General features: G+C 47.3%; 4 protein-coding genes across 10 annotated transcripts in view; 1 reads left to right on the top strand and 3 right to left on the bottom strand.

Annotated features, from left to right (window-relative positions):
* Positions 1 to 2,122, bottom strand: part of CCND3 (cyclin D3) — a 47,797-nt gene extending 45,675 nt beyond the window's left edge. The window contains exon 1 of one of the 3 annotated variants that reach the window (XM_064472131.1): positions 1,887 to 2,122. In XM_064472131.1, coding sequence (XP_064328201.1) covers positions 1,887 to 1,895 — 9 coding nt within the window. In that variant the 5' untranslated portion in view covers positions 1,896 to 2,122. The other 2 variants (XM_064472133.1, XM_064472132.1) reach the window with 2 other exon arrangements.
* Positions 1,850 to 8,942, top strand: TAF8 (TATA-box binding protein associated factor 8). Its single transcript, XM_064472129.1, has 8 exons — positions 1,850 to 1,953; positions 3,463 to 3,619; positions 4,320 to 4,418; positions 4,721 to 4,783; positions 5,229 to 5,353; positions 5,654 to 5,801; positions 6,574 to 6,716; positions 7,187 to 8,942. The coding sequence occupies exons 1-8, from the start codon at positions 1,894 to 1,896 to the stop codon at positions 7,328 to 7,330; spliced, it is 939 nt and encodes a 312-aa protein (XP_064328199.1). The 5' UTR covers positions 1,850 to 1,893; the 3' UTR covers positions 7,331 to 8,942.
* Positions 8,943 to 9,040: 98 nt separating this feature from the next.
* CIMAP3 (ciliary microtubule associated protein 3) lies at positions 9,041 to 13,623 on the bottom strand. Of its 2 annotated transcripts, XR_010376121.1 has the most exons (7): positions 13,405 to 13,623; positions 12,908 to 13,050; positions 12,477 to 12,575; positions 11,668 to 11,801; positions 11,267 to 11,393; positions 10,159 to 10,847; positions 9,041 to 9,328 (listed from the first exon to the last, which is right to left on the bottom strand). XR_010376121.1 is itself a non-coding variant. In XM_009500138.2 (6 exons), exons 1-6 carry the CDS (start codon positions 13,427 to 13,429, stop codon positions 10,779 to 10,781), a joined length of 597 nt encoding a protein of 198 aa, XP_009498433.1. In that variant the 5' UTR covers positions 13,430 to 13,623; the 3' UTR covers positions 10,158 to 10,778. The 2 variants fall into 2 exon arrangements, 1 of the variants encoding a protein (XP_009498433.1); XM_009500138.2 differs by lacking the exon at positions 9,041 to 9,328 and having other exon boundaries at positions 10,158 to 10,847.
* Positions 13,624 to 13,901: 278 nt separating this feature from the next.
* On the bottom strand, positions 13,902 to 25,941 carry LOC104040961 (chitinase acidic). 4 transcript variants are annotated; one of them, XM_064471957.1, is made up of 12 exons: positions 25,768 to 25,941; positions 18,603 to 18,695; positions 17,987 to 18,016; positions 16,982 to 17,183; positions 16,542 to 16,598; positions 16,272 to 16,437; positions 16,038 to 16,162; positions 15,434 to 15,557; positions 15,123 to 15,308; positions 14,851 to 14,970; positions 14,610 to 14,751; positions 13,902 to 14,253 (listed from the first exon to the last, which is right to left on the bottom strand). In XM_064471957.1, exons 2-12 carry the CDS (start codon positions 18,682 to 18,684, stop codon positions 13,994 to 13,996), a joined length of 1,494 nt encoding a protein of 497 aa, XP_064328027.1. In that variant the 5' UTR covers positions 18,685 to 18,695; positions 25,768 to 25,941; the 3' UTR covers positions 13,902 to 13,993. The 4 variants fall into 4 exon arrangements, with proteins under 4 accessions (XP_064328027.1, XP_064328026.1, XP_064328028.1 ...); XM_064471956.1 differs by having other exon boundaries at positions 18,603 to 18,827; XM_064471958.1 differs by having other exon boundaries at positions 18,603 to 18,827; positions 25,872 to 25,933.
* Positions 25,942 to 27,189: the final 1,248 nt, after the last annotated feature.

Raw genomic sequence — 27,189 nt, forward strand, 5'->3', positions numbered from 1 at the left:
GGTGCCTACCCAATCTCTTTTTTGCCTGAAACATTTCAGAACCTAGCACCACACCACTAATCACCCTTTATTTTTCTTCCCCCCCCCCCCCCCCCCCCCCACTGAGTGTGATGGCTGGCATATTATCTTATGAGGAGGAAATACTGCCTTACTTAGTACTCTGATGCGCACAACATTCATCAGCAAAGCATCTGTCCACACTGGCTTCCCATTTACTCATCCCCTAGATTTGCTACAAGAGCAACTTGTAAATTGGTTGAATTAATTTGATGGCAAGCTGAGACTGAGGGCACAATGCTTCTCATGCATCATGCCTAATGCCACCCAGTCTGAAACACCCCCAGCACTCCTACAGACATTTCTGGCCCAACTCAAACCTGTTGTTGCAGCACCAGCACTGCACCAATGTTTTTGGCCTGGTCCTGCCAGTGTTCTCTCCCTTTCCCATCCAGACAGTTGGGGTCTGACACTTCTCAAGATTTACCCAGCAAATTGTAGCCTACCAACATCAAGCACTCACATTTCCCCTCTTATACCTTCATCTGCAATGTCAGCTTACTCAGTAGCGTGCAGACCTCCAGAAGCTCCTCAGCCTCTCTCTCTTTCTTTTCTTAACCTGCTAGGGGGCTGAGAGCCTGCCCCACCTCCACTACAAAGCCCTGGCAGAGACAGACATCTCCACTGAGGGATGGCAAAGTGGCTGCTTCACGCTTTTGCGGAACACTGACACCCTGGGAATTGAGACAAACCACAGCAAGATCCCCAGTCAGCACCGATCCCCTCACACTCAGCCATTTCAAGGTACTTTTACTACCTTTGGCACAATTATACTCCGCCAGCCCTCTGCCAACAGTTGTGCTTGTCTCTGAGCACATAAGGCATAAGATTGCCCTCTATATCATATTTTCAATCTCTGAAACTATGCCACCTCCTACCTTTGATGGTCAAGAAACTTGCTTCTGCAGGCATGCTTGCTTTGAACAATCCAGCCTCCACCTTCCTCTGCCTCCTCGTTTTCCCTATCTGTTAACAGATTTTGCTGCTATTGTTGTTGAAAAGCCAGCAGCATGTGGAAGCTGCATTGCCATCCAAACCAAATGCGATCAGGACCTTTAATTTCCAGCGTGGCAGCTGTTGTTTACATCACTTTCCCCCCCCCCCCCTCACGTGCAGTAATTGGTTCTTACAGTGTTCTTGCTCTCCCACACATGTACTTAAACAGGAAGCAAGGGGTGGGAGTTGTAGCGTGGGGGTTTCCTGTTCTGTCTTTCTGAAACACTCAACTGACACCAAAGCTTTGATCAAAAGATCAAAGTGCACAAGCTGGTACACAGAGTTCAGCTAAGAGTACATACTTGTGACAACAGGAAAACCCGAAGTGTTCCCATGGTGACAGGGCTCCTAGCACACCGCTAGCGCTTCTCATGCTTTTTTAGTAAACAGTTTCCTAACGGGAACACGGGCTATTCTAAAGCAAGCGTTTTGTTGTCGCATGAGGTTTTGCTCTCCTGGTTACCCTGTAGAGGCAGGGGGGTGAGGGGTGCTCCCCCCAGGGTGCCCAGACAAGAAGTGGAAAACCACAAGCTTCCACGCACCTCAGGAGGTGAGAGAGGCGCTCATCTGAACCTCGGAACAAGGCGCACCGAGCCTTACACCCTCGCCCCGCTGACGGAGAGCACCCGGCGGCGCCAGGGGCTGCAGCCGGCGCGGGGAGCCCACGGAGGGGAGCAGGCAGCGGCTGCGGGCACGCAGCTGTTCAGGGCAGGGCCCAGGGGACCCCCACCCTGCCGTGGGCGCGCCGCTGAGGGGCCGGGCGGCGCCCTCCCCTCCTCACTACAAATCCCACAATGCCCCGCGCGCGCATCTAGGCGCGCACCCCCCCACACCTGGCACATGCGCACAGCTCCATATGTCTTTAAGATGGCCGACACAGCGTCCGGTGGTTCCGGCACGGTAACGGCAGCTCCTCGCCGGGACGCGGGGTCGTTGCGGAGGGTGTCTCCCGCGGGGAGGCGATGGGCAGACGGAACGGCAGCGATCGGCTCCTTCTCATAGCGCTGAGGGGCCTGCGGCCTGCCCGTGGGGCTTTGAGGCGGAGGCTGTAGGGAGGGAGGCGCTGATTGGCTGAATGGCCGGAGGGAGGCTGGGCTCGGCAGCGGGGCTTGATTGGCTCATGTTCTTCCGCTCGGATTGGCCGGCGAGGGGGGCAGCGAGGCGGGGCGCCCGTGGGGCGGCTTTTTTAAAGGGGCCGCGCCCCCAAGGGGTTGGATAGTGCCTGCAGTACCGTGTCTGCGGACAGATATGTACGTATGTATATATATATATATATATATATATATATATATATATATATATATATATATATATATATATATATATGTATGTGTGTGTGTGTGTGTGTGTGTGTGTAGAAGTATATGTATAGATTTGTGTATGTATATATGTGTGTGTTTATACATGTAAGTGTATGGAATCATGGAATCATTAAGGTTGGAAAAGACCTCTAGGATCATCAAGTCCAACCCAACCCCCCCAGGCCTCCTAAACCATGTCCCCAAGTGCCACATCTACGTGTTCTTTGAACACCCCCAGGGAAGGTGACTCCCCCACCTCTCTGGGCAGCCTGTTCCAATGCCTGACCACTCTGTCAGTGAAGACATTTTTCCTAATATCCAGCCTAAACCTCCCCTGACGCAGCTTGAGGCCGTTTCCTCTCATCCTGTCCCCGGTGACTTGGGAGCAGAGACCAGCCCCCCCCTCACTCCAGCCCCTCTCAGGCAGCTGCAGGGAGTGAGAAGGGCTCCCCTCAGCCTCCTCTTCTCCAGGCTAAACCCCCCCAGCCCCCTCAGCCGCCCCCCAGCACACTTGTGCTCCAGACCCTGCCCCAGCCCCACTGCCCTTCTCTGGACACGCTCCAGCCCCTCAGGGTCCTGCTTGTCCCGAGGGGGCCAAACCTGAGCCCAGCATTCGAGGTGGGGCCTCCCCAGGGCCGAGCACAGGGGCCCCATCCCTGCCCGGCTTCTGCTGGCCACACCAGTGCTGACACAAGGCAGGATGCATGTGTGTGTGTATGTACATGTACGTATAGATGTATATGTGTTTATGCATGGATGTATGTGTATGCATGTGTGTGTAGATGTCTGTGTATAGATGTGTGTGTATGTATATATGTGTGTATGCATAGGTACATGTATATATATGTGTGTGTGTCTGCAGTGGGGGACAGGCAGGGCTGGCCCATGTCCACTGAGCGCAGGCAGCAGGCAGGCAGCCCTGCCCTCAGCCCTCTGGTGTGCCCCATGGCGGTGCCCGCAGCCCGGGATGCCGGGGTGGGATTGGTGCCCTCGTCTGCCCCTCCGGTGCCCCCTCCTGGGGCGAGCCGGGCTCTGGCCTCGCTGCTCCCCCGGGGCTTCCTTTCTCTGAGCTCTCCTTTGGGGACGGGGATGGGGGCTGTGTCCGCAGAGGTCCGGCAGCAAACATGCCACCACGCCCGCGGATAACTACTACCTGGCTCGGAGGAGGACGCTGCAGGTGGTGGTCAGCTCCTTGCTCACTGAAGCCGGCTTCGAGAGCGCTGAAAAGGCCGCGGTGGAGACGCTGACAGAGATGTTACAGAGCTGTGAGTATCCAGCAAAGTCATGCTGATCCCCTGAAGTTTCTCGTTTCTCTGCTTTCAAACTGGCCATCACTCTTCCTTTTTTCATTGTTTTTTTTATTCCATTTTTATTATCTCCTGTTAATGACATTAGCAAAAGCAGAAGGCTAGACTGGTGGCTAGAGCACAGCCCTGGAGTCACAGGCATCTGTGAGCATGAGGTTTGTCCGAACCCAGAAGTCCTTATTTATCCTACTCAGTGAGTACTCATTAGATACTAATAAGCTCCACATCCTGACACACTGCCAGAATAAACAGAGAAATAAGAGAGTTGCAGACATTTGGTTAGTTAAGGCTGTAGAGGTTCCTGTGCTGGGCAGCTCTGCTCCTGCCCTTCCAGGTGATGTGCCTGGGATCTCTGGCTACAGATTTTTCTGAAATCAAGAGGCAATTAGGTTTTGTATTTTTTTTCATGGCCGTGATGCAGATCTGTCTTTTGCATTTGTGGAAAACACCTGACTCTTTCATCTTTAGTGTCTCCGTACTTTGCGCACCCTTTAATTTTAAATATGCAGGCTGTAAAACACTGGATTCTAGGAGCAGTTTTTCATTCCTTGCTAAATTCGCTAAAAATTCAGGTCTCTGAAGCCAGGGCTGGGCTGATACGCGTGTGGTCACTGTCTGAATTTAATATGTAGTGGTGGTGTTTTTCTTTTCCCCCCAGATATTTCTGAAATTGGAAGGAGTGCCAAGTCCTACTGTGAACACACAGCCAGAACGCAGCCTACGCTCTCGGATATAGTGGTTACTCTAGTGGAAATGGGTGAGTAGTTGACTGGTCCCACTAATTCCGGATGCCTGCGTTGTGGGAGATTTGGGTGTGCTGCGTTGGTAGGAGAACCTGTCCCCCGTGTCTCTGGTGTTTGTGTGATGCTCGCTGCTCTGGGCCTCAGGCAGGCACCCAGATCTCGCTGCTGCGGGTGCAGTATGGATATATACAGAACGTGTGATTTTCTTTCTCATGTAATTTGGAGCCTTTGGAAAAATTCTGGAGAAGCCTAAAAGAAGGGATTTTTGGCAGGATAAATTCTTGGTGTGATTTCTGTTTCCTCTTTTGTATTTCAGGGTTCAATGTTGAAACGCTTCCTGCATATGCCAAGCGGTCCCAGAGGATGGTCATCACTGCCCGTATGTGGGAAACCCTTTCTATTTTTATGCAGGAAATTGGAAATAATTTGGCATTCCTCTCTGCTGGCATCCAGAGCTCCTGCTTTTCTGATGGATGGCGCAGTCCAGTGCTCTTGGAAGTGCCGCTTGTGTTAAGGATTCCTGTAATGACTGTGTAATAGATGAAGGAAGGTACCCTCTGCCAAATTGGTTGCCTTTGCTTCAGCATCCTCATTGCACACGAGAATCCTCAATATGGGTTTGTTCTCTTTGTGTAAGGGAGAGGGGTCAAGTAATCCTGTTCCCTTTTGGGATGCCAAACAAAACCCGAAATTACTGCTGTGTCCCTTTTGTAGGACCTGGAGACATGGGCCACAGCTCAGTATAAGCTAGGACTTTATACCTAACCCTCAGCAGAGTGAAGCTGGCTGATCTGTGTGTCTGTGTGCATGTTTTTTCACTGTAGCTCCTGTGACAAACCAGCCCGTGACTCCCAAAGCCCTGACAGCGGGACAGAACAAGCCACATCCATCGCACATTCCTGGCCATTTCCCTGAGTTTCCAGATCCTCATACTTACATCAAGACACCAGTGAGTGAAAAAAGATTTTTGTGCCATTTGGGGTCTGTTTGAAGTCAGTGACACCGGGAATGGTGTACAAGTATTTTTATCCAAAACATTGCTTCTCCTGGTTTAATATATTGCTTGTTGTTTGCGGGTTGCCCTTGCTGTAGATTTCTGGCTGATTGACCTCCGTAGCTCTCTGAAAATCTCTGCACGTCGAAGGTCAATGCTCGCCTGTAGCCTCTGCATCCTAGTAGTGTTTTGAACTTCAGCCGGCTGCGTTGCATCCACTAAAGGTGTTCTTTTTTTTCCCTCCCTGCTCCACAGACGTACCGGGAGCCAGTGTCTGATTATCAAGTCCTACGGGAAAAGGCAGCATCTCAACGGCGTGACGTAGAAAGAGCTCTCACACGTTTCATGGCTAAGACGGGAGAAACACAGAGTCTCTTCAAAGATGATGTTAGCACATTCCCATGTGAGTTACTTGTGACACTTTGTGCTGTAAATGGCAGCTGTCTCACTGAGAATGCACTCCGTTAGAGTTCTTGCTACTGCAGGAGGTGAGCGCTGAATGATCCCATTGTGTTTGCCCTTCTGAGGCACTGGAAGGTTGGGAAATGAGGAATTTTCGATTTAAAATGGGGATGAAAAACAGAACCAAAGGCAGGTGGTAGGCTTCTACCTTCACCAAAGGCTCACTTTCTTCTGCTGGTGGAGAAGGCCTTGGATGATAGATGCTAAATTCAAAGCTCATCTCAATCCTATCTCTGCCCCTCTGTAACTTCAGAACAAGCAATTTCTTCTCTCTTACATTTTTGTGCTCAGCAGTGGAGGTTTTCTTGTTTCTCTGTCTGCAAAGCAGTGATGAGAATTCCCACCTGCCCGCAGCTCACTGTAGGCACAGATGTCAGTGTTATCTTAAGGGGGACTAAGTGGTGCTTCAGCCTGAGAGATAATTGAACTTCTGTGGAGGTCAGGAAGGACTTTTTATGTTAGTATAATGCTGTGTCCTTGGCTGGAAACATAAAGGAGCCTCAGAAAATAGGAAACTAGAGACTGCCATCTTTTAGGGACAGCGTATTTCATTCCTGATCCCTGGGAACAGCAGGAAAAGGGGGTGTGTGTTTAAAACCAGAACCAGTGAAAGTGTTTGATCTCTAAGTAACTGTTTGGCTTTGTGCTTCATAATCTCTGACTTGAGGAGCCTTCTCCCACCTTGCTGACTGAGTCCTCTTCCCTAACCCTAGTGATTGCTGCCAGGCCTTTCACTGTACCGTACCTGACAGCTCTTCTCCCCTCTGAGCTGGAAATGCAGCAAATGGAAGAAACAGATTCATCTGAGCAAGACGACCAGACAGACACCGAGAACCTGCCCCTGCACATGAGCACGGTACGCCCAGCCTGAGAGATCAGGGTCTCTTGGGCCCAACTTTCTTAAACATATGAAACCTGTTTCTTTGCCTGTCCTCCTCGCAGCTGGGCAGAGTGGGTGGAAAATGGCAGTGGGTTTTGTTTTACCAGGTGTAAATGTCTAAATGTTGTCATGGTTCTTTAACTTTCTGCAGGGTGCAATGCAAAATGAGGCTGGATCATGAGCTTTCAGAAGAACCTTCATTTCAGTGTTAGGGGAGACAGGATTGGCCTAGAATCCCACTGTTCCCAAAGGGGATCTTCTTCTGTTAGCAATCAGGAGTCCTCACCTTTAATGCAGCCCCTTGTGTGCTGCTGTTTATCTTGGCTGTTGATTACCTGTTTTGCCCATAGGTTATGTGGTTTGAACTTCTAAGCCTTGTGTAGCCTAACTTTGGTTATTTATGCTTTTGGTTTTTTTTTTGTTTGTTTGTTTTTTTAATGTTGCAGGATGATTCAGGACCTGAAAAGGAGAATGCTTCAGTGTTACAGCAGAACACCTCCCTGTCAGGCAGTCGGAATGGGGAGGAAAATGTGATAGACAATCCCTACCTCCGGCCAGTGAAAAAGCCCAAGATCCGCAGAAAGAAGTGAGGTAGCCAGCTGGCTGCTCAGAGGAAGAGAAACGCAGGGGGTTCACCTCCGTGGCTGTGGGTGAGAGGCATGGAGCAAGACAGGAGAGGCAATCCGGCTGAGTGGCAGAAGCAGAAGAATGATCTCTCTCTGCCTAGTGAACTACACTCTCATCCTGGTTTGCAATGCGCCCTCTTTCCCCTCTGCTCTCCTGCTGACTCGGAATGGTCAACGGTCAATTGTCTTAAAAGCGTTTATGGCCACCGGGTTACAGATGGGAATTGTCTCGTTTGCTTTGAATTGTTCTCGCTGTTGGCAGGATTTACTCTCTGAAGAGATGGGCAACGCAAAGGTTCCTGCTGCTCAGTGCTTCCCAGCAGGCTCTACAGAATACAAAGGCATAATTTATTTGCGGCTGTCTGGCAGGCTAGAAAAGAAACTTCTGCAATCAGCCTTGCCTGGCCATATAATCTAAGGAGCGTGTATTAACAGGGACAGAAAAATCCCAGACAGGTTTCTTTGTTTGGATTCTTGGCAGGTAAAAGCAAACAGACTTTTCTTTTATAAACTAAAGGCATCTGATGTGTTGGTAAGAGAGTGAAGTGTAAATACAGAGCTAAGATGGCATTTTATTCTCACTTTTCTGACTGCAGCTGCACTTCTGACTTAAAAGCGCTAAGTGCGGTGTTTACCGTGTTCTGCTTTGAGATTATTTTTTAGCAGTATGAATGGCAAGATTTAACAGCTGCTTGGGGCTATTTTTCAGTTCCATTGCTAGTTCCAACACAGCACAAATCCTTTGAGAGTTCATGCCTTCACCAGCTGTTTTAATAGGTGCTGTGCTGAAAAACTTGGAATATGGAATAAAGCTGTATTGACTGCAGTCTGCAAGGCCATGCTATTGATTTGCACCCTTTTATTTTGTCCATTCTCAAATACAGGCTTTTATCAATGGAAGTTTCTCTTTTGGTTTTTTCCCCCTTTATTTCCCCAGAGCAGAAGACTCTATTTCAGCAGCGAAAATGACTGGTGATGGGAATATTTTTATTGTTAGCTGGTTCTAGAGTGCTTTGCTTTAATTTTCACTCAACCTTTACTTAGGGAAAATATGGGTTAAATTTCTTTGACAGAAGACTCCTGTAGTTTGGTCCAGTCTCCCAGGCATCTCTTCTGGATGAAAATGTGGTGCTGGGAGAGCCAGCAAAGACTGCCTGTTACAGACTGCCAGGCAGGTCGTGGTTTCCTGGAGTAGTAGCTGAGTGCAAGTTGTCTGTTTCAGTCCCTGGGGAGATCAGAGTTACGTGCATACATGTTCCCCTCTGTTTAGTGAAGGCATCCTCCCAGGCCTCACTCTTCCCCTGTCACCCAGGGAGGAGGAAGAAAAAAAGAGTAGTTGCTTCAGTGAGAACAGAGGTGTTCCTGCCAAACAATGTGAAATTACATCTCTAGCAAAAAAGTCCTGCATGTGCCATTGTCTCTCCTGCTGGTGCCTTGGTTGTACAGAATAACAAATGTACAGAGACATTGTGTATGTATGTATATATAAAAATTTATATCTTTTTTTATTTGGATTAAGCATTTTTCATAATAAGAAAATCCCTCGCTGGGTAGGGGAAGAATGTAGAATGAAAATAGTAAATTTTATGTTCATAATAAAAGAAATTTTATGTCCTACAAGCAAAACTGTCTGAGTCCTTGAAGTTTCAGCAGTGGAAAAGCACCTGAATGGAGCCTGAGTGTGTGTTCAGTGGGGTCTAAAAGCAGTAGGAAGTCTTGTCCTTCCCTCTGCATCTCTTCCATTCTCCACAGCAACACTTGATAGCTGAGAAGGTTGGGAATTTTCCAACAAAACCTTGGTTTATTAGAAATATGTTCAGTGAGGACAAAGTGCCTTTTGAAATACCGTCAGCTTTAGTAGGTTTCTCCAGTCACAGGTGGAACATGTGGCTGAGGAGGACTGCAGAATCATAGGTACTGCTTAAGTTCTTCTCCGTCTTCTCTTACACATGTATTTTTCTCCTGATTAGAAAAATAAGACAGATGGAGGTGAAGTATGCAGTATCAGACATGAATACAAAGGTGAAGCCTTAAACAGCCATAAAACCCAGGTCTTTGGACAGTACAATTTCCAGTGAGTAATACCCCCTCCTTCAAAAGATTGTACCAAAAGGGGCAACTGCAAATCAGCAAGTAACATCCTTTTTTGACAGCTGCAACTACAAAGCAGTCTCTTGTGGTTGGGAGGGAAGGGGCCAACATGCCTAGAGAAGACTGGTTGTGAGCAGCTGCTGTCGTGTGTATGAGAGCACTCGAAGACTGAAAGTGGGAAATTGGAAGAATGCGTTTTGGTTTTATAGCTGAAATTGGGCTTACAGCTGAAATTTTCTGCAGAAACAGCTAAACAGACCCAAAAATTTGAAAACCTGCATTGTGACGGGTAGTTATGCCGAGAATGGATGTTGCCTGCTCTTAGTTTTCCCCTGAGATTGAATCAAGCTTGTGATCAGACAGATTAAGTCTGTGTGTGAAGGTTTGTAAACATTTATAGAAATCCCTAGGGTCTGAGTTGTACATTACAGAAACAACTGATGATGAATACCAGCACCTTTCTGTTTCAGACTAAATTTATTTTCATGGCCAGATTCTTAATTAGCAGCATGCTGCTTGCTCCTTGCTTGAGAATATCTTCTTCAGGTCAGTAGGGAAAAAGCTAGTAATGCAAACGCACATCTTGCAGGCCGTCTGCTCTAACCTGTCCCAGCACAGCCTCTTTCTCTAGGACGTTTGCCCTGTGCTACTTGAATATAGTTGCTGTCTGTGCACAAAGCCATTGTACCCTCTGAACATACCTGAGGGCAGCGCAGTACCGGTGGCTGTGCCAGGTACGCCCTCATGTTTCTCAGCTCTCCTCAGGCTGTGGGTGAGTCCCTGGACCCAGCCTGGAGCATCTGTGGGAGATGAGGAGATGGTGGTGAGGAGGCCGGGGAAGGCAGGTGGCAGCTGAGGAGAAGATGGTGCCATTTGCTCTCAGTGCCCAGGAGATGAGGACAGAAACCAGGCTGCCTTCTAGCTGTGTTAATTTGGCTCCCCTCCATTGCCCATGAGGGTTTGGATTTTGGGGGTAAAAGCCCGCTGTGGTGAGGGAAGCCATGTAGGGGAGGGTGGTGAGGTGAGGTGTTTCCATGGCGACCCAGAGAAAATGGCTGCCAGTCCTGCCTGGGCCAAGGAGCTGAGGGGAGCCGGGCTGAGTGGTGCTGTGCATGGGACCCAAACACCCGCAGAGGCAGCAGACACCTGGCATGATACCAAGTAAGCACAAGCAGTGGCAAAAATATGCCTCTTTTTGAAATGGTTTTATTTGGAGAGGCTGGATAGTGCAGACAAATGTCTCCATGAGTGGGTGGGAAGCGGAGGTGAGGCCCGAGCTGCCCAGCTGGAAGGGGAGGCTTGTGGCGTCAGCCCTGGCTCCTCAGCTGTAGTATAAACTCAGGTAGGCTACTCGGTCCCGGTGTTTCCTGAATTCTCTGTCTATGGTCAGCTAAAAGACAATTACTATCCGTTAGATATTAGCAATGATAATTTCTTCAGAAAAGCACAGAAAGGGGCAAGATGGTGTCGAGAACCTTAACCTATGTTTTAAATTAGAAAGGTTTTCTTTTCAGCAGAGCTGCACAGGGAAGTCTGTGCTCTAGTTCTCTCACCTTGTGGATAGAAACTTCCACAGTAAATTTCTTAATAGGAGGGGTTTTATGAAGGGCTGTAACTGTTTTTGCAAACCAGCATTTTCTGATAGAAAATCGCTTTGTTTCTTGTGCCCCAGGCTAGTAGAGCCATGTACCCAGCAAGCCAGTGAGGAAAGGGTGACAGAACATAGCGCAAATGCATTGAAGTAATCATACAATTTTCTTTGTCAGAAGCATTGAGCCAGGAAAAACATCTGTTCACCTCTGTCCTTACCTTCTGTACCTCCATTTTTAGCATCCTCCTTGCTGGCATCGGCACTAAAGACCAGTCTGGAGACCCAAACTTCATTGGCCAAGTGACTTTTTTGTGTAATTGCTTGTCTGCTTCATAAGTTCCAGGTCTAAAGAAAACAGGCACAAAATACCTAATTTGTGGAGCTGGTGTATGATGTTTATAATATTGGAATTTACCAGTCCTACCTTGATCCATTGGAGAAATGCATGTTGTGGTATTCTAGTCGTCATGCTAAGTTAAAGACTAAAGCAGGGGAGCTTTCTGAAGATAAAAAAAGCATTAGTGGGAACTCAGTAACCTATCTCCCACTTGTGTCTTAGTATTTCTCTCTGCTAGTACTCCTGCTTGTTACTAAAATTTAAGAAAATAAGTTACATTACCCAGGGAAAAATTCTTTATCTGAAGGCTTATATGGAAATCGTGGTGTCTTAATGGAAAATGGAGCATAGGCAGGCTGGCATTTTCTCTCTTTCTTCCAGAATGACTGGTACGTTGCTGGGCTGGGAGTCACAGTCTGCAAGAGATAAAACTTCTATATGGAAGATTTTGTTCCGCAAATCATTCCTACATGCTCTGATCGGCAGCCAGCTGGGCATTACAGACATGAACAGGCAGTTCAATGCATGATTTGGCTACTCTGATAGCATTAAAAAATCAGAACAAGTCAATTCAAGAGTCATCTGGACAGGGTGCTGGGCCATCTTGTTTAGACTCTGATCTTCCTAGAAAGGTTGGACTAGATGATCCCTGAGGTCCCTTCCAACCTGTGATTCTGTGATTCTGTGTAATTATGCGCTCCATGCTCCTTACCCGGTGTGTCCTGTGATGACTCTCCTAATATATTGTTATTCTAAAGAAGTTGGGCCAGAAAACAATAGCGTGTTTGTTCAGGTAGTCTAGCTGAGCTCCCTCCCTCAATATGTACATTTACATGTGTGTGTATGTGACACAAAGGAATGCGTATATACAAATGTGTGTGTGGATGTTGCCAGAGCTCATATGATCATTTATCAGTCTCTAGGCTCAACACCTCCCACTAGACTATGTGTAAGGAGATCTGTAGCTACTGTATATATTAAGTTGTAGGCAGCCCTAGCAAATGTGATTGAAACTGATAGTCTACGTTGGGAACACCCTACAAATTCTTGCAAAGCTGCAGCTCTGCTGCTTTGAAGTGTGCTTTTCTTACCTGTGGCTCTGGTATGAAACGCTGGGCTGTTCTCGCTCCTATCACATAGCCTTTCTTGCTCAGTGGTTTGTTTTCCAAAGAGTATCTGAGACTGCTTCTCTGTGAGTCAAAAGCAGAAGTATCTTACTGACATTTTTAAGACACCATTTGCATCAGGGGAAGGGCAGAAGTACATGAGCAGCAGACATTATTCCTGTTAATTCTTCGAATTTCTCACTACTGTTGCATGCTAGGGCAGCTGGAGCTTTGAGGACTTACGCGTTTGGAAGGTGAGGGAATTTCAGTTTCTAGGTATATATGGAGACCTTGTACAATGGGTTTGCAGGGCAGGTGTGGGGGACTCCATGTCTGGATGGCCATGGTCCTATTTCTCCTGTACTCTGTGTCTTCTCTGAAGGAAAAGCTCTGAGCACAAAAACTGGACAACTTACCTCTTGATTCGGGTAGCAGCCTGGTCCAAGCGAAGGATGTCCCCTGATGGCTATCAGCTGGATTCCCAGCCTGTCTGGGGCATGGTGGAGAGGGAACATTTTCCGCTCTTGACATGACCCAAATGAGATCTGCTTCTGCACATCTGTGAGACCAGGAGAGAAAAATGCCACCAGCGTGACAAACCCATGTGGAGGTGACCACTTCCTGCTTTTTCTCCTTCTTAAGTGTCTGCTGCTCTCTTCCTGAGGTGAAGCACCCCCTTATCTCCAGATGGGAATTTCCCCTGACCCAGGATATTTGTGAGGACTCTGCCTTTTGTATGCCGGTTCCCTCCTGCCACAAAGGCTTCTTTTTCCCCAGGCTGAGCAAAGAGTAGCCTAGCAGCCCGGCTGTGGGGAAGGTTGCTGGAGAAGCCCGATGCCACCGTGGAGCTGTGTGAGAAGGAAAGCCCTTGTGCCCATGGCCCCGCCGGGTGCAAGCACCTCGCACAGCTCACCTCTCGGCTCCCACTCTGCCGCCATGCTGCCCTGCCAGACTCAGGACGTGTGTGTACTCCAGTTGCTATAGAAACAGAGCAGGGAGTGCTGGAAGGAATGCTGGCAATGGCAGCGACTGAAGGGTGCAGGGAAAAGAGGAGGATTAATAACATCCCTGAGGATTGTGCTGTGCGGGCTCCCACCCTGAGGAGCTGCTGTTTTCACACTGTAAGTCAGAAGGGGAGAGGTCACGGGGTAAGCAGCCTGTACGTTCTGCTGTCAGGACTCTTCACTGTGGTCTCTCCTGTGCCACAGCCTAATCTGCCCCGTTTACTGCTCTCTGCCTTTTTCCTGTGCCTGGCTGTCATGGTAGGGCAGAGAGAAACCCATGGAAAATGCCATACTGGAATTAAGTCCAGTTTGTGGATTCTGGCCCTTTCCTGAGCACAGATGTGAATACCATGAGAGAATCAGGGAACACCAAAATATGAAGAATGACATGAGTTGAAACAGTGAGGATTGTTGCTTTTGCAGAACACTTTATTTAACCATTCTTATTCCATGCAATTAGATCAGAGGGGTCTGTTTGCTGTAATAGCACTGGTATCTTCATGGCCAGTTGCAGCAGGAGCAGCTGGCATCAAAGACGAGGCCTTCCTGGCAGCTCTGCACGAAGGTTTCTCCATTAAGGCAGTTGTAGAAGTTGCTCTTGCTGCTTGGATCTGCGTAGATGCCGTTGGCCTTGCCGGCACAGAAACCGCTCCCACCAGAGCCACCAGTATTGCTACCTGAACCCCCGCTCCCATTTCCACTTCCTTGGTTAGGAGCTTCAGTGACTGGAGGATTGGACTGAGTTGGAGGCACAAGGTCTGAAATAAAAGCAGGAAAGGGCTTATTTTTGTGCGGCCAGTCTCTCAGCCCTCCTCTCCCTCCCTAGGCCCTTTAGTGGTGGGGTCAGCTGTTAAAGTGTGTTCCCCCAAAGTCTGGCCTGGCTCACACCAGGCCTTTGAAATATCTGGACTCAATTCCAAGTTACAATCTCCCTCTTTGTCCTAGTGGCTGTAGAGTGAAAGGATCTTTCCAGGGCTATCTCTAGTTGTGGCTTCCACAGAAAGTCTTTATCAACCAAGGCTGCGACATAAATGTTCACAGGTCTCTGAAGCCCCATATCAGCTCTGAGCTAGGGAGTCACCTTCTAGAAGCATACGCAGCTCAAGCTACTCACCACTGTTTTGCAGACCAAGACCATTCTTCAGGGCGGTGATCAGGGGATATTTGCCTTCCTTGCAGAAAGTGCCAGTGAAGTCATCCATATCAAGGGCCCAAACCATAGCACCTCCAAAATTGTTCTTCTTCAGCCAGTCAACCTGTTCAGAGCCAGAGGAGAAATCCCAGTTAGTCCCGGGACCTGCTGCTGCAGAAGGCCTCCTGCCTTATTATTAGCACAGCCACACATCCCACCATACCTTGATGTTGAAGCTCTTGATGTTGTCATAGCCAACCCATTCATTGCCTTTGTAAGCGTAGGGCACATCCTGGGGGGCATCCCAAGCCTGGGTGGCTCCAGAGTCCAGGAATGTGCAGATCTAGGAAAAAAGGGGAGAGAGGGAGAAGTTATCAAGCGTCCTACAAAAAAAGGGCAGTTGGCATATTGCAGGGGTCCATGGGTTAAAAATCCCTTGACGGTTTGAAGGGTGTTTGTGTTTGTGGTGGCCTAGGTGTGCAGGAGCACCCATACCTCATAGTAGGCCAAGAATCCAGCCTGCCTTGTGTAAGGTCCAGCTGGGCCAGGTCCTGATGTTGGTGCCCCAACAGCAGTGTCAGATGGGTTTTGGAGGTTGAAGTCATGTCCATAGGTCGGGAATCCAACAAGGAGCTTCTCAGCTGGGGCACCATTGCTCTTCCAATAGTTCATAGCATAATCCTGTAAGAAAACCACCACGGTCAAAGCCTGTGCCAGGATCTGTAGGCAGGATGAGGACTCCTGAAACTTCTGATCACTGGTCTCATGATAATCATCTGTGAAACAGTCTCAGAAAATATACTTATGACATTGAAGTAGATGAGGTCACCAGTGTCAGCTGGGCCTTTGAACAGAGGGCTGTTCTCCCCAGTGTATCCTTCCCAGGAGCCGTGGAAGTCGTAAGTCATCACATGGAAGTAGTCCAAGTACCTGTGGAGAACATTGCTTGCGTCCATCTCCTGGTGGACTCAGTCACCCAACCTGATTGTTCCTTTAGTGCCGGCCATTTACCCCACCACATCCATGGCCATGTTGCTGCTTTCTGCAAACATGTTCTTCAAGATCTTTTCTGAGCTGACCTTGTAAGTACTGGAGCCAATGCTCTTCTCCAGTGGAGGGAGGCAAAAGTCAAGACAGAGGAGGAATTGCACTGGTATTCTGGGAACCAAGAGATGTTCCCCAATGGCATTGCATGGCTGGAGCCAGCCTGTTGTTATGCTTCCCTTCCCAAGATGCCCCCTTTCCCACCAAACAAGCACCACTCTCATAGCGTACTTGCCTTACCCAAAAGAGCAGGGACCCCACATGCAATGAGGTTGGTTTCTGCCAGATAACGGCAGAGTTTCCATTAACATCTTGAAGGAAGACCACCTAAGTCACCGAAATGATACCAGAAGGTTTGCTACTCACTTTCCAAGCTCAGAAATCTCGTAGCCAGCCTGAATGTTGGAAAGTCCTGCAGCAACAGCCGCAGTGATCATGAGACGGGGCTTGTTGACCTGTTTGGCTTCTTGCTCAAAGGCTGCCAGCATTTCCTGAGGGATGCCAAGAAACAGCTCTCACCATGGACTCTCTAGGCTGAGGCTTCACAGCCAGAGCTGTGCAGTGCAGAGGGTTTGACCAAAACCTTTTGTTTCAGCCTACCTGAACCAGGACGGTAAAAAGCGTCTTGTCCTGGGGTGGGCTGCCCCTGGACCCAGGGTATTCCCAGTCAATGTCCAGCCCATCAAATTGATACTGGCGCAGGAATTTGATGACAGAGTTGATGAAAGTCTGGCGGTTCTCAGGTGTGGAAACCATTGTGGAGAACCTAGGGAAGCAGTGCAGGACAGAGCTGGGGTTTGGTTGGTGCCTCTTCCTCCCTCTCCCTCCCTTTCCAGGGTGCCATTATGGAAGGAGAGGGTTTGAACTTACTTGGCTGTCCCAAAATTCCATCCTCCAATTGCCAGGAGGGTCTTCAGTTTTCCATTCCTGCAAAGGGAGGAACAGGAACATATTTCACTATGAGGAATGCTTTAGCCTTACCTATTTCTAACATCACACAACAGGCCAACATAAAGCACAGTGCTCTTGCTTTTCTTGAAAGTGTCTGGTGTAGCTGCCTTTGTACACCGTGACCCCTTGGTGTGAAACCCAAATAACAAGTCAGCAGTGCACTGAGTCACTGTCACCATCCTCAGAAGACTGGTGCTGGCAGCCTGCCCTGCCCTCCATTTCCCTCCCCGTCACTATCTGCCTCTTCTTGGCATCCCTAGACCATCGATTGTGCTGCCATTGTGCAGAGAACAGATGCTGAATAATGGGTCAGGACTTGAGAAGGAGAACAAGTGATGCCCTTTGCTTTCGGTACGTACTGGTTCTTCAAGGCGTTGAAGGATTTGTAAAGGGTCTCGTCGTTCCATTCGTAAGTTGTGATCTCGTTGTTGGACATCCCAGCAAAGGCATAGATCAGATGGTGGCACAGGTATGGGTTGATGTTGTCCGGCATAAATTTTCCCAGGCCAGGCCTATATTGGGCCCAGTTGGTGAAGTAACACGACAGCACATAGGCAGTGCCTGCAGAGAAATAGAGGAGAGGCAGTTGGGAGAGAAAAGAGCAGAGAGGACATGTCTCAAATGCAGAAGAACCAGGTACCTAGCTGCATGAGGCCATGTTCCTTCCTATAACCATCCTTCAAGTCACACAGGAAAGGGACCAGTACCCTGGGCTGCACTTAGGAGTAGGTAACAAAGCGGATCTAATCAGAAATGATTGGGCAATGTTTCTTTGCAGGGTAAGGAGTCTGGAGAAAGCGAAGCAGGGTTGGTTATCCCTCGGGGAACTGGCTTTGCAAGGATAATAATGGATTTCTTTCCTTCCTACTTAGTTTCAGCACACGAGTCAGTCTAGGATTCTCATGCACCCTTAAACTCATGAATCAGGAGGTTTCTGAGTGCTGGGTCTCTCCTCCAAACTGAATCTTTCTCCTTTGCTGCCACATGAGGAAGAACAGAGGCAGAAGGGGTGTCTGGTGAAGTGCCTGGAATGTGGAAGGCTCTTTGCATGTTTGCTGTGCCTGTGAAAGCTTCTGCAAAGACCAAGATAGTGGCTGTGCTGATGCTTCATTCAAACTGAGCAGGAAGAGGCTGATATGAGGAAGCTTGTGTGAAAGAAAGCAACATATCTGCACTTTAGATTGAGCATGTCATACTTCATCAAGCTTTTGTCTTCAGAGACACCACTGCTGCATGCCTGCCTGCCTCTCCTTCCTCCCCCATGGCTAGTAAAAGAATTAGCTAGTAAGTCTGTTCCAGTTGCCTGTACGTGCCAAGACTGAGAAGGTTTTGGTAGAGTTGTTTCTGGAGTAGAAAGCACTTACCTATCTGGGTGTTCAGCAGGAGGGCCAGACCTTTAAAGAAAAAAGTGTGGGATTAGTCTTTGAGCTGAGCAATACAAAGGTCTCATGCAGGACTGGACTGAACCCAATATAATCTGTACCCCAGGCACTATTCATTCTGAGGGAAGTCAAGACTGAGACAAAGAAGTCATGTTTTGTCAAAACCGGAATCTGAATTTGCTTGAGATTGTTGTATTTTCTTGAAAAAAACACACAAGCATCTGGTTTCTCAAGCATGGGCGAATTGAGTTTTCATACGGAAGCAGGTACAATTTGTGGAATGATTTCATGTAGAAACACAGAAATTGAATTCACAACGCAGTATTTTGATTTTCTTGGTGGGTTTTATGATCAAAAAGCACTTTTCAATTTCAATTAGCAACAAATTATATTCATTTTTAAAGCATACAATATACACACGGGTGGTACTGAAAAATGCAACTAAGCCTCCTGAGGGTAACTGCTAGATCTTTCCTTTTGACAGAAGAGTAAAAGATCTTTAACTCCAAGAAACCTCTTGTATAACCACCCAATATAGCAAAACATCCACAAATATTCATCATAAAGGCAGAGGATGAAGTTATAAAGCAGGATTTACCGGTAAGCAGAATGAACTTGGCCATCTTTGCTCTGGAGTAATTGCATGCAGCCTGTTTCTTCCTTATATACGCTTGTCTCATTTCATGCAAGTCTTGTATCAACAAAGATGCACAAACATTATAAAACTTGGTAAAGATCAGTATCACAAAAAATGATACCAGTACAATGGGCCTTCTTAACACTCCAGCTGGAGACACTACCACTATCAGACTGTGTTGTGGTGCTGCAAGAACAGTGGAAAAAAAAGATTAGATGGCTTTTATTTTTAGAAACATTGTTTACTGCAATAGGCATTGTGTCACCACTGATGACTGCACAGTCACAAATGGCTGAAGTGTTCACCTTGTGCTGTCATTGCGTCTACCTGGAGGTGGTAGGCACAGCCACATCAAAGGTGGTTTACAAGGGTTTTGTCTCCTTCGTTGGGCAGTCACTGAGGCCGGACTGAGGAGGATTTAGGCTCGCAGCAATGGCCTTTTCGGAGGACACAGGAACTGGACTCACTTGCTGTAGGCAAACTGTCTGTTGGGATCCAGGGGGCTTTGTGGTCCGAGCTGTGTCTTGCCCACACCATCTGAGCTTGTTGTCACTTCACAAAAGTGGAGAGAGTGTCCTGGTGTCCCACCAGTAAAGGAAAACCAACTCAACTTCTGCCAAGTCATCCTCCCGCTTGTGAAGATGATTTTCCTCAGGGAGAAGCATGATTTCTTGGAGGTCAAGCTCTTCAAGAGAGACCCCAGGGACAGAGCAAGCATGCAGGCTGCATTTCCAGCCACGCCTATTCCCTCTTTTTGATCAGCTGTTTCCCAAACTGAGAGACCTCCATGTTGCCAAGCATTCATGTCTTGCCTTAGCTTTCTGTGACTCTCCATAGGGAGAAATTACCCAAACCTCTTTTATTCTATATGATCTTGTCTCATTTTGTTGTATTCAGGGTGCAATGTCTTTCTTCTAAGCCTATCTGAATGGAATGTTTTAAAAGGCAGTTAGGGGTGCTGAAAATGATGTTTTAGCTCAGAAGATTCAGTCTGCACACTCAGGGCTACTGCAAATGGTGGAGTAAGACACAGTGTGCACATGACCAGTAGTTGCTCTGCACTGAGTTGCTCTTTAATTCTTGTTAAGATGATGTGAAGGTGAATCTCCAGTAGGTCACCCAGACTTTGTTAAATGGGAGCCTGGAAAATACCGTCAGGGTTGCCAATATCACATGCTGGCACTGAAGCCACTGACAGGCCATTAAAGTTCCTTAGACTTCTAGATTTTGTGTATGGAGTGGATGAAATACGGTGAATTATGAAAGAGGGTTGTCAGAGTCAGGCATGATGCTTGCACACCCTTGCACCCATCTCCTGTTAGATGTGTCTGGTAACTGACTCTCAGCAAACTCTCTAAAAACTGCTGTTTTCCCCAAAGACCTTAGCCACCCTGGCCTTACTAATCTTGGTGTGCACAAGCCATTGTTTTCCAGAGGTTGTTTAGTTTTCCCTGCCCTTGCTATGGAGGTTGCCTAACCTGTTGCTGTGGAAAGCTAAACCAGGGAGAAGTATAAAGGTTGATGCAATGGCATCAAGTGTTTTGGAAAGCCCTGTCCTAACCCTTATCTGTCTCCTGGTACAGGGAGATTGGAGCTGACAGCCGATACAGGCCTTCGTGCCGACTGCAGCGTTATGACAGCCACGGTTCATGGTGGCAATGCAGAGACATCTGTTAGGTAGTTGGGCCCTTGGCTAGGTGTATGGATATGCAAGATCCAGCTTTGGATTTCCAAGTGAAGGGAGGCTGCTTCCAATCACATTGGCAATGCAAAGATGCTGTTGAACTAGTATGAATGTGTTCTGGATTTATTTTTTGGACGTGAGAAGGTGTGTGGTTTTGCCCATAAAAATCCAGGGAGATCTATGTCTGTTTTGGGCTGCTGCTCTGATGTTCCTCACTGCAGACAGACAACTTACTACCACCGCAGAGATAATTGGTTGCCAGAGTGGTCCTCCTTAGTGTGGAGTGGTGTTCTTGGAAATTCCTTGGGAATTTTCCTATGGGAATTAACCCCAAAGATGTCTGCATATACATATATATGTATAGCCTGTTGCCCGAGCTCATATCAGTTATCAGGGCCTAGGCTTAGTACAAGGATTTACCTCAGAATTTTTCGAATTCTCCCATGGGATTATACCCCAGAATCGTGTGCATATACGCATAGCCTGTGTTTGGAGTAGCAGGGAGAGGCAATATTGCTTGGAGTAATATAGATTACCATAGGAGCAAGTATGAACATTGCTACCTTCTATCTTGGCAGACTTTTTTCTCTTTAATGGTGGTTATGTTTCCTGTTCGGGAGCCTTTTTCTCTCATCTCTTTTCCCAGATTGTTAATATGAACAATAGGAAACTACTCAGAATTGTGGAAAGTCCATTGAGGCTAGATTGCTGAAAGTTTCTGAGGAGTAAGAGGGTAATGCTTGGAGGGAAAATATCGAGATAATCTCTTTAGGCCAGCTTGCTAAACTTCTCCTTCGCTTCTTGGGAGATACGTTTCATCCTATGCTTAAATTCTCTTTAATGGGCTGGAAAAAAGCCAGCCGTGCATGAAGGAAGTCACGATGATTAACTTTTTAGTGTGAGGCACTTTAATGTTGTTAGATATGATCTGGCACTATGGTAAAACACGATATACTCTTTCTTTCAAACCCATGCTCTGTACTTGGCTGGTTAGTGCTTTCTTATATGCTCCAAGAGCTCTGTATGGGAACCTCATTTCCTTATGAGCTTGAAGGGTTGAATGTCCTTAGAAATCATCATGCTCTCTCACTTAGCATACAGTACATCCTTGTCTGGTACTAACAGCATTAGTTTTCAGCTCTTTCATTTTTATCAGCTAGCCTCATAAAAAACTCTCACTCCCAAAGAATCATGTAATTCCGTGAATTAAATGAAGGAAGAAATTGAGTTAAAGAAAGAAGTTTCTCTGCATATTGAGCTTCTCGATTTGCAATTAAGTGCACCTTGAAAGCACCGAAGAAGGCAAAAAGAAAGCAAAATAAAAGTATTAGCCTGTAATTTTAACTAAGGAGAGTATCTTCCTCTTGCATTTCAAGAATCTTGTATTCAGGGGCTGGGTACTATCAGCAATTAAAATATCCAACAGTAGGTGTCGATGTTGCTTGCTCTTCCCAACCGTAGAGATGGCGTGCTTTTCCAGCAGTCTTCTGATAACGTTTCAAGAAATGTGGTTGCAGGCCAGAAAGCTTAGTTGCTGCTCCTGTATGTTTAATCGCAAACAGAGAGCTGAGATTAACAGGACACTATCAAATAGAAAGGGAGTGCTTTCTTCTTGCTATGGAAAAATAACCAAGATAAAGGCTAAACTTTCTTCAGTTCTTTTCTGCAGAGCTATATAACCTATGTAAGACGTGACTATCTCAGAGTGAAGGAAGAGCTATTAAATACATTTCTCCAAAAACTAGCCTCACCTTGCAACATGTCAGGATGCCTGTTAAGACATTAGTCTTTTTGTTGACATCCCCAGGAACCACATCCCCTATAGAAGAGCATCCCAGTGCTTTGGCAGGGTGCTGATAAATCTATGCTTTTTGGCTATCTCAGATATTTAAGTCACCCGCTTATATCTCTGACAAAGAATTTAGGCTCAGTTCCCATATCTTCTGCCTTTCCTTACCAGCATAGTAAGTATTTATTGCGGGGGAAAATGGGCTTGAGTAGTCTGTTTAAAGATACAAACGAAACTTAATTTCCCTGAGTCCATGTTATGTGTGTGCAGTCTTTGTAATATGCCTAGTTTTATTCAAGTGGCTTTGGGTGAAGCAGGCCTAAATTGTGTGTGGCCTTGGCATATGTCCCTTATTAATCTGCTAGGAAAAGGAGATTTCGAACCATCTCTGATGTGTTTATGTCTCCCAAACCTTTCCTTTCTATTGGATACTTCTTTGCTGTGCAGCAAACCCTGCTTTTCACACTGGCAAAACATGAGACAAAGCAGTCACACTAGATTATTAACTCCAATGATAAATGTTACATCCTGACAGCAGTTCAGCAGGTTCTCCTAACAACTGCCTGGATTTGCTCAAAGCCTTATATACTTGATAAGTATTTTATCATGCGCATCAGAGGAATCTTATCTACTCATTCCTGGCAAACTACATCTAAACGCAGCCATTTCCATCCAGACATAGTAAGCAGCGTCAGACTCCTACCCAATGCTTGATCCTTTTGGAGTTCAGCTCATGCTCCAGGGCCTGTAAAAGAGAATGTACTTCTGATGCCAGCACATGTCAATGGCCTATACCACGGCCCTGCCTAAAGTGTGCCATGTCAGACAGCAAACCTTTGGGAGCAGCAAAAAGCAAACAGAAAAAAAATCAACAACCCCTTTGCACATAAATGCCTGCAGCAAGAAGTAACCCTTTATTTTCACTTTGCTAAAAAAAGTGAGAGAGCTTTTGTGCCATAACCAGGACAGCTTGACTCAATGGTGGTTTTATTTCTTAGTTTTTACCTTGCCATCTCAACAAAAGTTTCCCTGCTTGACTTGGCTTAAAATCTAAGGGCAGAATATCGATGAATCACCAACTACTACTTTGAGTTGTATTGCTTCCAGTGCCCAGTCTGGGAGGTGTTAGGAGATAACCTGTTCTCCTCGTCTTCCATTGATTTCTGCTTTAGAGAGAGGAATGGTGGAGTTTCTTCCTTTCAAAAGCAGGGTGAAAGGTACCAGGAGTCTGGTCATCCTGGACCTAAGGGAATGACTGGGAACATCTTTACCTCAGCTTTAATGTTCTGCATATCCTGAGGTTGGAGTAGAGCTGGAGGCAGGGGAAGGAATAGAGTCTGCAAGCTGAAACTCAATTAGAGATGCATGGAACATGTTTAAAGAGACCTATCTGGGTCTCCTATCAAGAGCTTTGGTGCTATTGCTGGTCTCTCAATGGCTTAACAGCTTTTAATAGCTGAGCTCTATCTGGGGGCTGCTGATCTTCTTGGAAAACTGTCCCATCCTCTTCAGAAATCTGTCAGAGAATTAAAAAAATATGGCCACAGTTTCAGTGGTCAAACATGTGAAAAGCTGGCTCCACATCCAGTTGAGTATGTATACACTTGCTTAAGTTACTGCCACTATAATCCAATGTCTGTAAATGGAGTCCTGAAAAAGGATCTCTCCTACCTCCAAGTCATGCTTGGACATGTCCTTCACTGTGCAGTGCACAGGGCTGGTGGTGGCTGGTGTAATAGTATCTGTGCAAAGAGGAGATAGCTGCAGCGCCTGCGGGTCTGGCGTCTGCTCAGCTGCCTGACGGAGAGCTCTGAGAGTGATTTGAGAGCTGTCCTGGTCCAAATCCCTTTCTGTTCTTCTAAACAGATCATTTGGTATAGCTGAAGGACTCATGTTGCTGCTGCCATGAGAACCATCCTGTGGGAAGCCCAGGCTGAAGAGCCAGCACCACGACCTGCAGCGTAACATGGTCTATCCAGGAGCACACGATGAGCAGAAAATGTCTTCTTCAGACTCGTGGCAACAAATTAAGAGCTTTAAAGCTCCTCGGGTTCCCTCCTCCAAAAGATAATCACACCATGTAGGCCCTGGGCAGGGGCTGCGCAGACAGGCATTCAGGGCACTTTGCCTATGTAGGACAGCCAGGAGAGACTCATATCCCTTTGATTCTTACGACACCAGTTCATTTGTTTAAAGGTCTCTATTTTTAAGCCCTCCTTCCCCAGTACTAACTCCTTGTTACAAAGGTTGGATCTGTTCTGCTTCACACCATCTTCCTCTGGCATTTGATTTCCCTTCTCTCCACAGCTCATTGAGTGGAACTAAAGAACTGCTGATTTCCAGATACCAACCATTCCCTGCCCCCCGGGAGAAATTCTTGCCTTCTGCATGTACATTCCCAGAAATATAATCTCTGAGTCACTCTGATTATGAAATGCCGCAGCCATTTCCCCAGCTAGTTCTACAGAGTGTCACTTTTATTCACCTTTTGTCCCCAGGTATATTTTATAAGAACTTAGAGGAGTTGTTTTCATGAGGAATTTTCATGAGGAATTTGATGCAGTACTGCATTCGCCCTTTGCATATTCTTTCCTTTCAGCACATCTTTCATCTTTCCTTATTCTCTGTTGGCACTGAACCACTATAATTAGGTGCTGTAAACAAATCTTAAGCTTCTCTGATGATGTGAAACACTCAAACTTGATTTCTGATCATCCATGATACTTGCGGGTCCCTTCCAACTCAGGACGTTCTATGATTCTACGAAAAAAACCCTGACTCTGCACTGCAGCATCGTACTATCGTTCCCTGGTGATCAGGACCAAGGCAGTGTGTTCACCAGCTCTCTGTGGCGGCGGCGGTGAACCCCAGTGAACAGGGTGCTCTCGGTGCCTAGGAATGGCCTGCAGATGCTTCCACCTCCCCTTGTATCCAAGTGTTAGTCCCAGGACTTATTTCCTGGTCTGTCAGCAAATGAGAACAGGCCTTCGAAAGGGGGCATGTGTGCATAGGATACAGATTCACAAATTGCTCGCTTGCACATAAATATCTGTGCCCGAATGCAGGTGTGTGCAGGTGAGCAAAGCGTACTGCAGAAAGGTTATATATGCACGAATGAACATGCACACGGGGTTATTTTGGCTAAGGAAATATAACAAAAAGAATGCTTTGTTTCAGCTGCTCTGTTTTTTTCTTTCCTTTCTCTATTTTTATGCACCTTATGTCACATGCAAATTTTTTATAGTCTGATCTTTTAAAAATTGAATTTATTAAAGCATATAATCTTCAAAAATCCACTTAAGATTGATTATACATATTAGAGCCTAAACTATTATAATCTATTATTTAGAAAAACATTGGCACCAAGCAGGCAGATCTTGAACTTCTTACAGTCAGGATTCAAAGTGGCAGGTTCAATCAAGCTGCTCCACATAACATGATCTGTTTTCCCCGTCCATTTCACTCCTCCAGTCCCCCTTATCTGTGAGGAAAGAACCAGATGCCCTGGATTTCGAGCTGAGACTAGCTGAGAGTATTGGGTGCTAATCCACCGCTGAACACTGCAGCCGTCACCATGCTGGGCACAGACGTACAGCCATCATCCTGCAGTTGCGTCCAGCGTTTGTGAGGTCTAGTCCTTCCCAGTAACTTACCGGAGGGGTACAGGAACTTCCTTTCGGGCTTGTCCTTTTTCCTCTGAACCCTTCAGAGGAGGCTCTGCCCCCACAACAGCATCCCAGCTCATCTAATTACTTACTAAGCTCTTTTTCTGGTTAGCCGACATCTGCCCATTTCCAATTAATCCTTGTTCACAAGCTCAATAACCTGAGCCATCTGTATAGATAAGAGAGATAAGCTTCCCATTAAACATTTACAGGACATAACAAGACGGTATTGAAGCAACTGTTGCTGAGACAACCCAGGTGGGTGTCTGCGTGCGGGGGAGTAGCTGACCCCGCGCCTCTAACGGCCACGCTGTAAGTGAACGAGAAAAATATATGGGTCTAAAAATATATGTGGGCCGTCACACACCCCCAAAAGGGTGCATGCTCCTCTCGCTTACGTCCATGAACCTTCTTGCTACATTAGCATGATAAAGGCTTTTAAAATAATTCAACAGCATTTTTGGCCCTAGAAGTTCTTTCCAGCAGCCAGTTAGCCTTTAAATAAAACATTCACTACTTAAGCAGCGGCTCTAGATACCCTTTAACCTCAAATGCTTAAAATAGCTCAGAAGTCAGTCTGACCTCCCTGTTCAGCTTTCCTGAACGTCCTTAATTCTAGGCAGAGGCATTATCTTTGTCCCTACACTTCATCAGTGACTGTCCGTGTTTTGAAACAGCAGCTTTGTTTCCAAATCTTGCTAGGATGGGGTTCTATCTTGCAAAGCGCCTCCGTCCTTTTTCCCATTCAAGGTTTCCATCTCTGGGGCAGCACAGAGAACAAGATCCTTTGCCAATATATCCCATTCCCTCCACAGCCATCAGTGCCAACAGGGGGGTGAAGTCTTGCCTAAAAACCTTTATGAAAACTAAGGAGCCTCAGGAACGAAGCCGGGACATTGACAACTTTTTAAGCATATCTCAAGATCCGGGGTGAGGGTTGGCAGGTAATCTCTTTTAAGGGTGTAAACACTTAAAGGGGCCACAAAAAGGGAGAGGGTGACTCCCCTGCTCCCTCAGCGCCAAGTCGGAGCGCAGGCAACCGGGGCGGAAAGCTTCGGAGCTGTGAGAGAGCTCCTCCAAGGCCCGGGGGACCAGAGGGGCCTCGGGGGACCAGGGGGACCTCGGCGGCACAAGCAGACTGCTCGTCCCCTCACGGTAATTACGGCGCGGAGCCACGGAGGGGCGCACCGGCCCTGCCACTGGCCCCGGGACCTTCCCGGGCCGCCCCCGGGCCGCCCCGCCCCCGGCCCCCCCCCGCCGGGCAGCCCCCGCCGGGCCTGCAACCGGATCCCCTCTCTGCAAACTGATCCGTGCTGCCAGCTGGCCTGACGCAAAACCGAGGGCAGGCACATCCAGGACATGAACATCGAGGGTGTGCACCCATCGCGGCTGTACACATGGAGGGGGTAC

The sequence above is a fragment of the Phalacrocorax carbo genome, chromosome 23, assembly GCF_963921805.1.
Source record: "Phalacrocorax carbo chromosome 23, bPhaCar2.1, whole genome shotgun sequence".
Classification (NCBI taxonomy): domain Eukaryota; kingdom Metazoa; phylum Chordata; class Aves; order Suliformes; family Phalacrocoracidae; genus Phalacrocorax; species Phalacrocorax carbo.

Excerpts from the sequence above, each read along its gene's own strand:
- TAF8 (XM_064472129.1), top strand. The coding sequence starts at position 1,894 with ATGCGCACAGCTCCATATGTCTTTAAGATGGCCGACACAGCGTCCGGT. Across the intron at positions 5,354-5,653 it reads ATACTTACATCAAGACACCA|ACGTACCGGGAGCCAGTGTC; the intron begins GTGAGTGAAAAA and ends CCTGCTCCACAG. Across the intron at positions 5,802-6,573 it reads TGATGTTAGCACATTCCCAT|TGATTGCTGCCAGGCCTTTC; the intron begins GTGAGTTACTTG and ends CCCTAACCCTAG.
- CIMAP3 (XM_009500138.2), bottom strand. The coding sequence starts at position 13,429 with ATGGCGGCAGAGTGGGAGCCGAGAG. Across the intron at positions 12,576-12,907 it reads GCTGCTACCCGAATCAAGAG|AGAAGCAGTCTCAGATACTC; the intron begins GTAAGTTGTCCA and ends TTTGACTCACAG. Across the intron at positions 11,394-11,667 it reads GATAAAGAATTTTTCCCTGG|ACCTGGAACTTATGAAGCAG; the intron begins GTAATGTAACTT and ends TGTTTTCTTTAG.
- LOC104040961 (XM_064471957.1), bottom strand. The coding sequence starts at position 18,684 with ATGAGACAAGCGTATATAAGGAAGAAACAGGCTGCATGCAATTACTCC. Across the intron at positions 16,599-16,981 it reads TTCAACGCCTTGAAGAACCA|GAATGGAAAACTGAAGACCC; the intron begins GTACGTACCGAA and ends CTCCCTTTGCAG. Across the intron at positions 14,254-14,609 it reads TCTTGGTCTGCAAAACAGTG|ACCTTGTGCCTCCAACTCAG; the intron begins GTGAGTAGCTTG and ends CTTTTATTTCAG.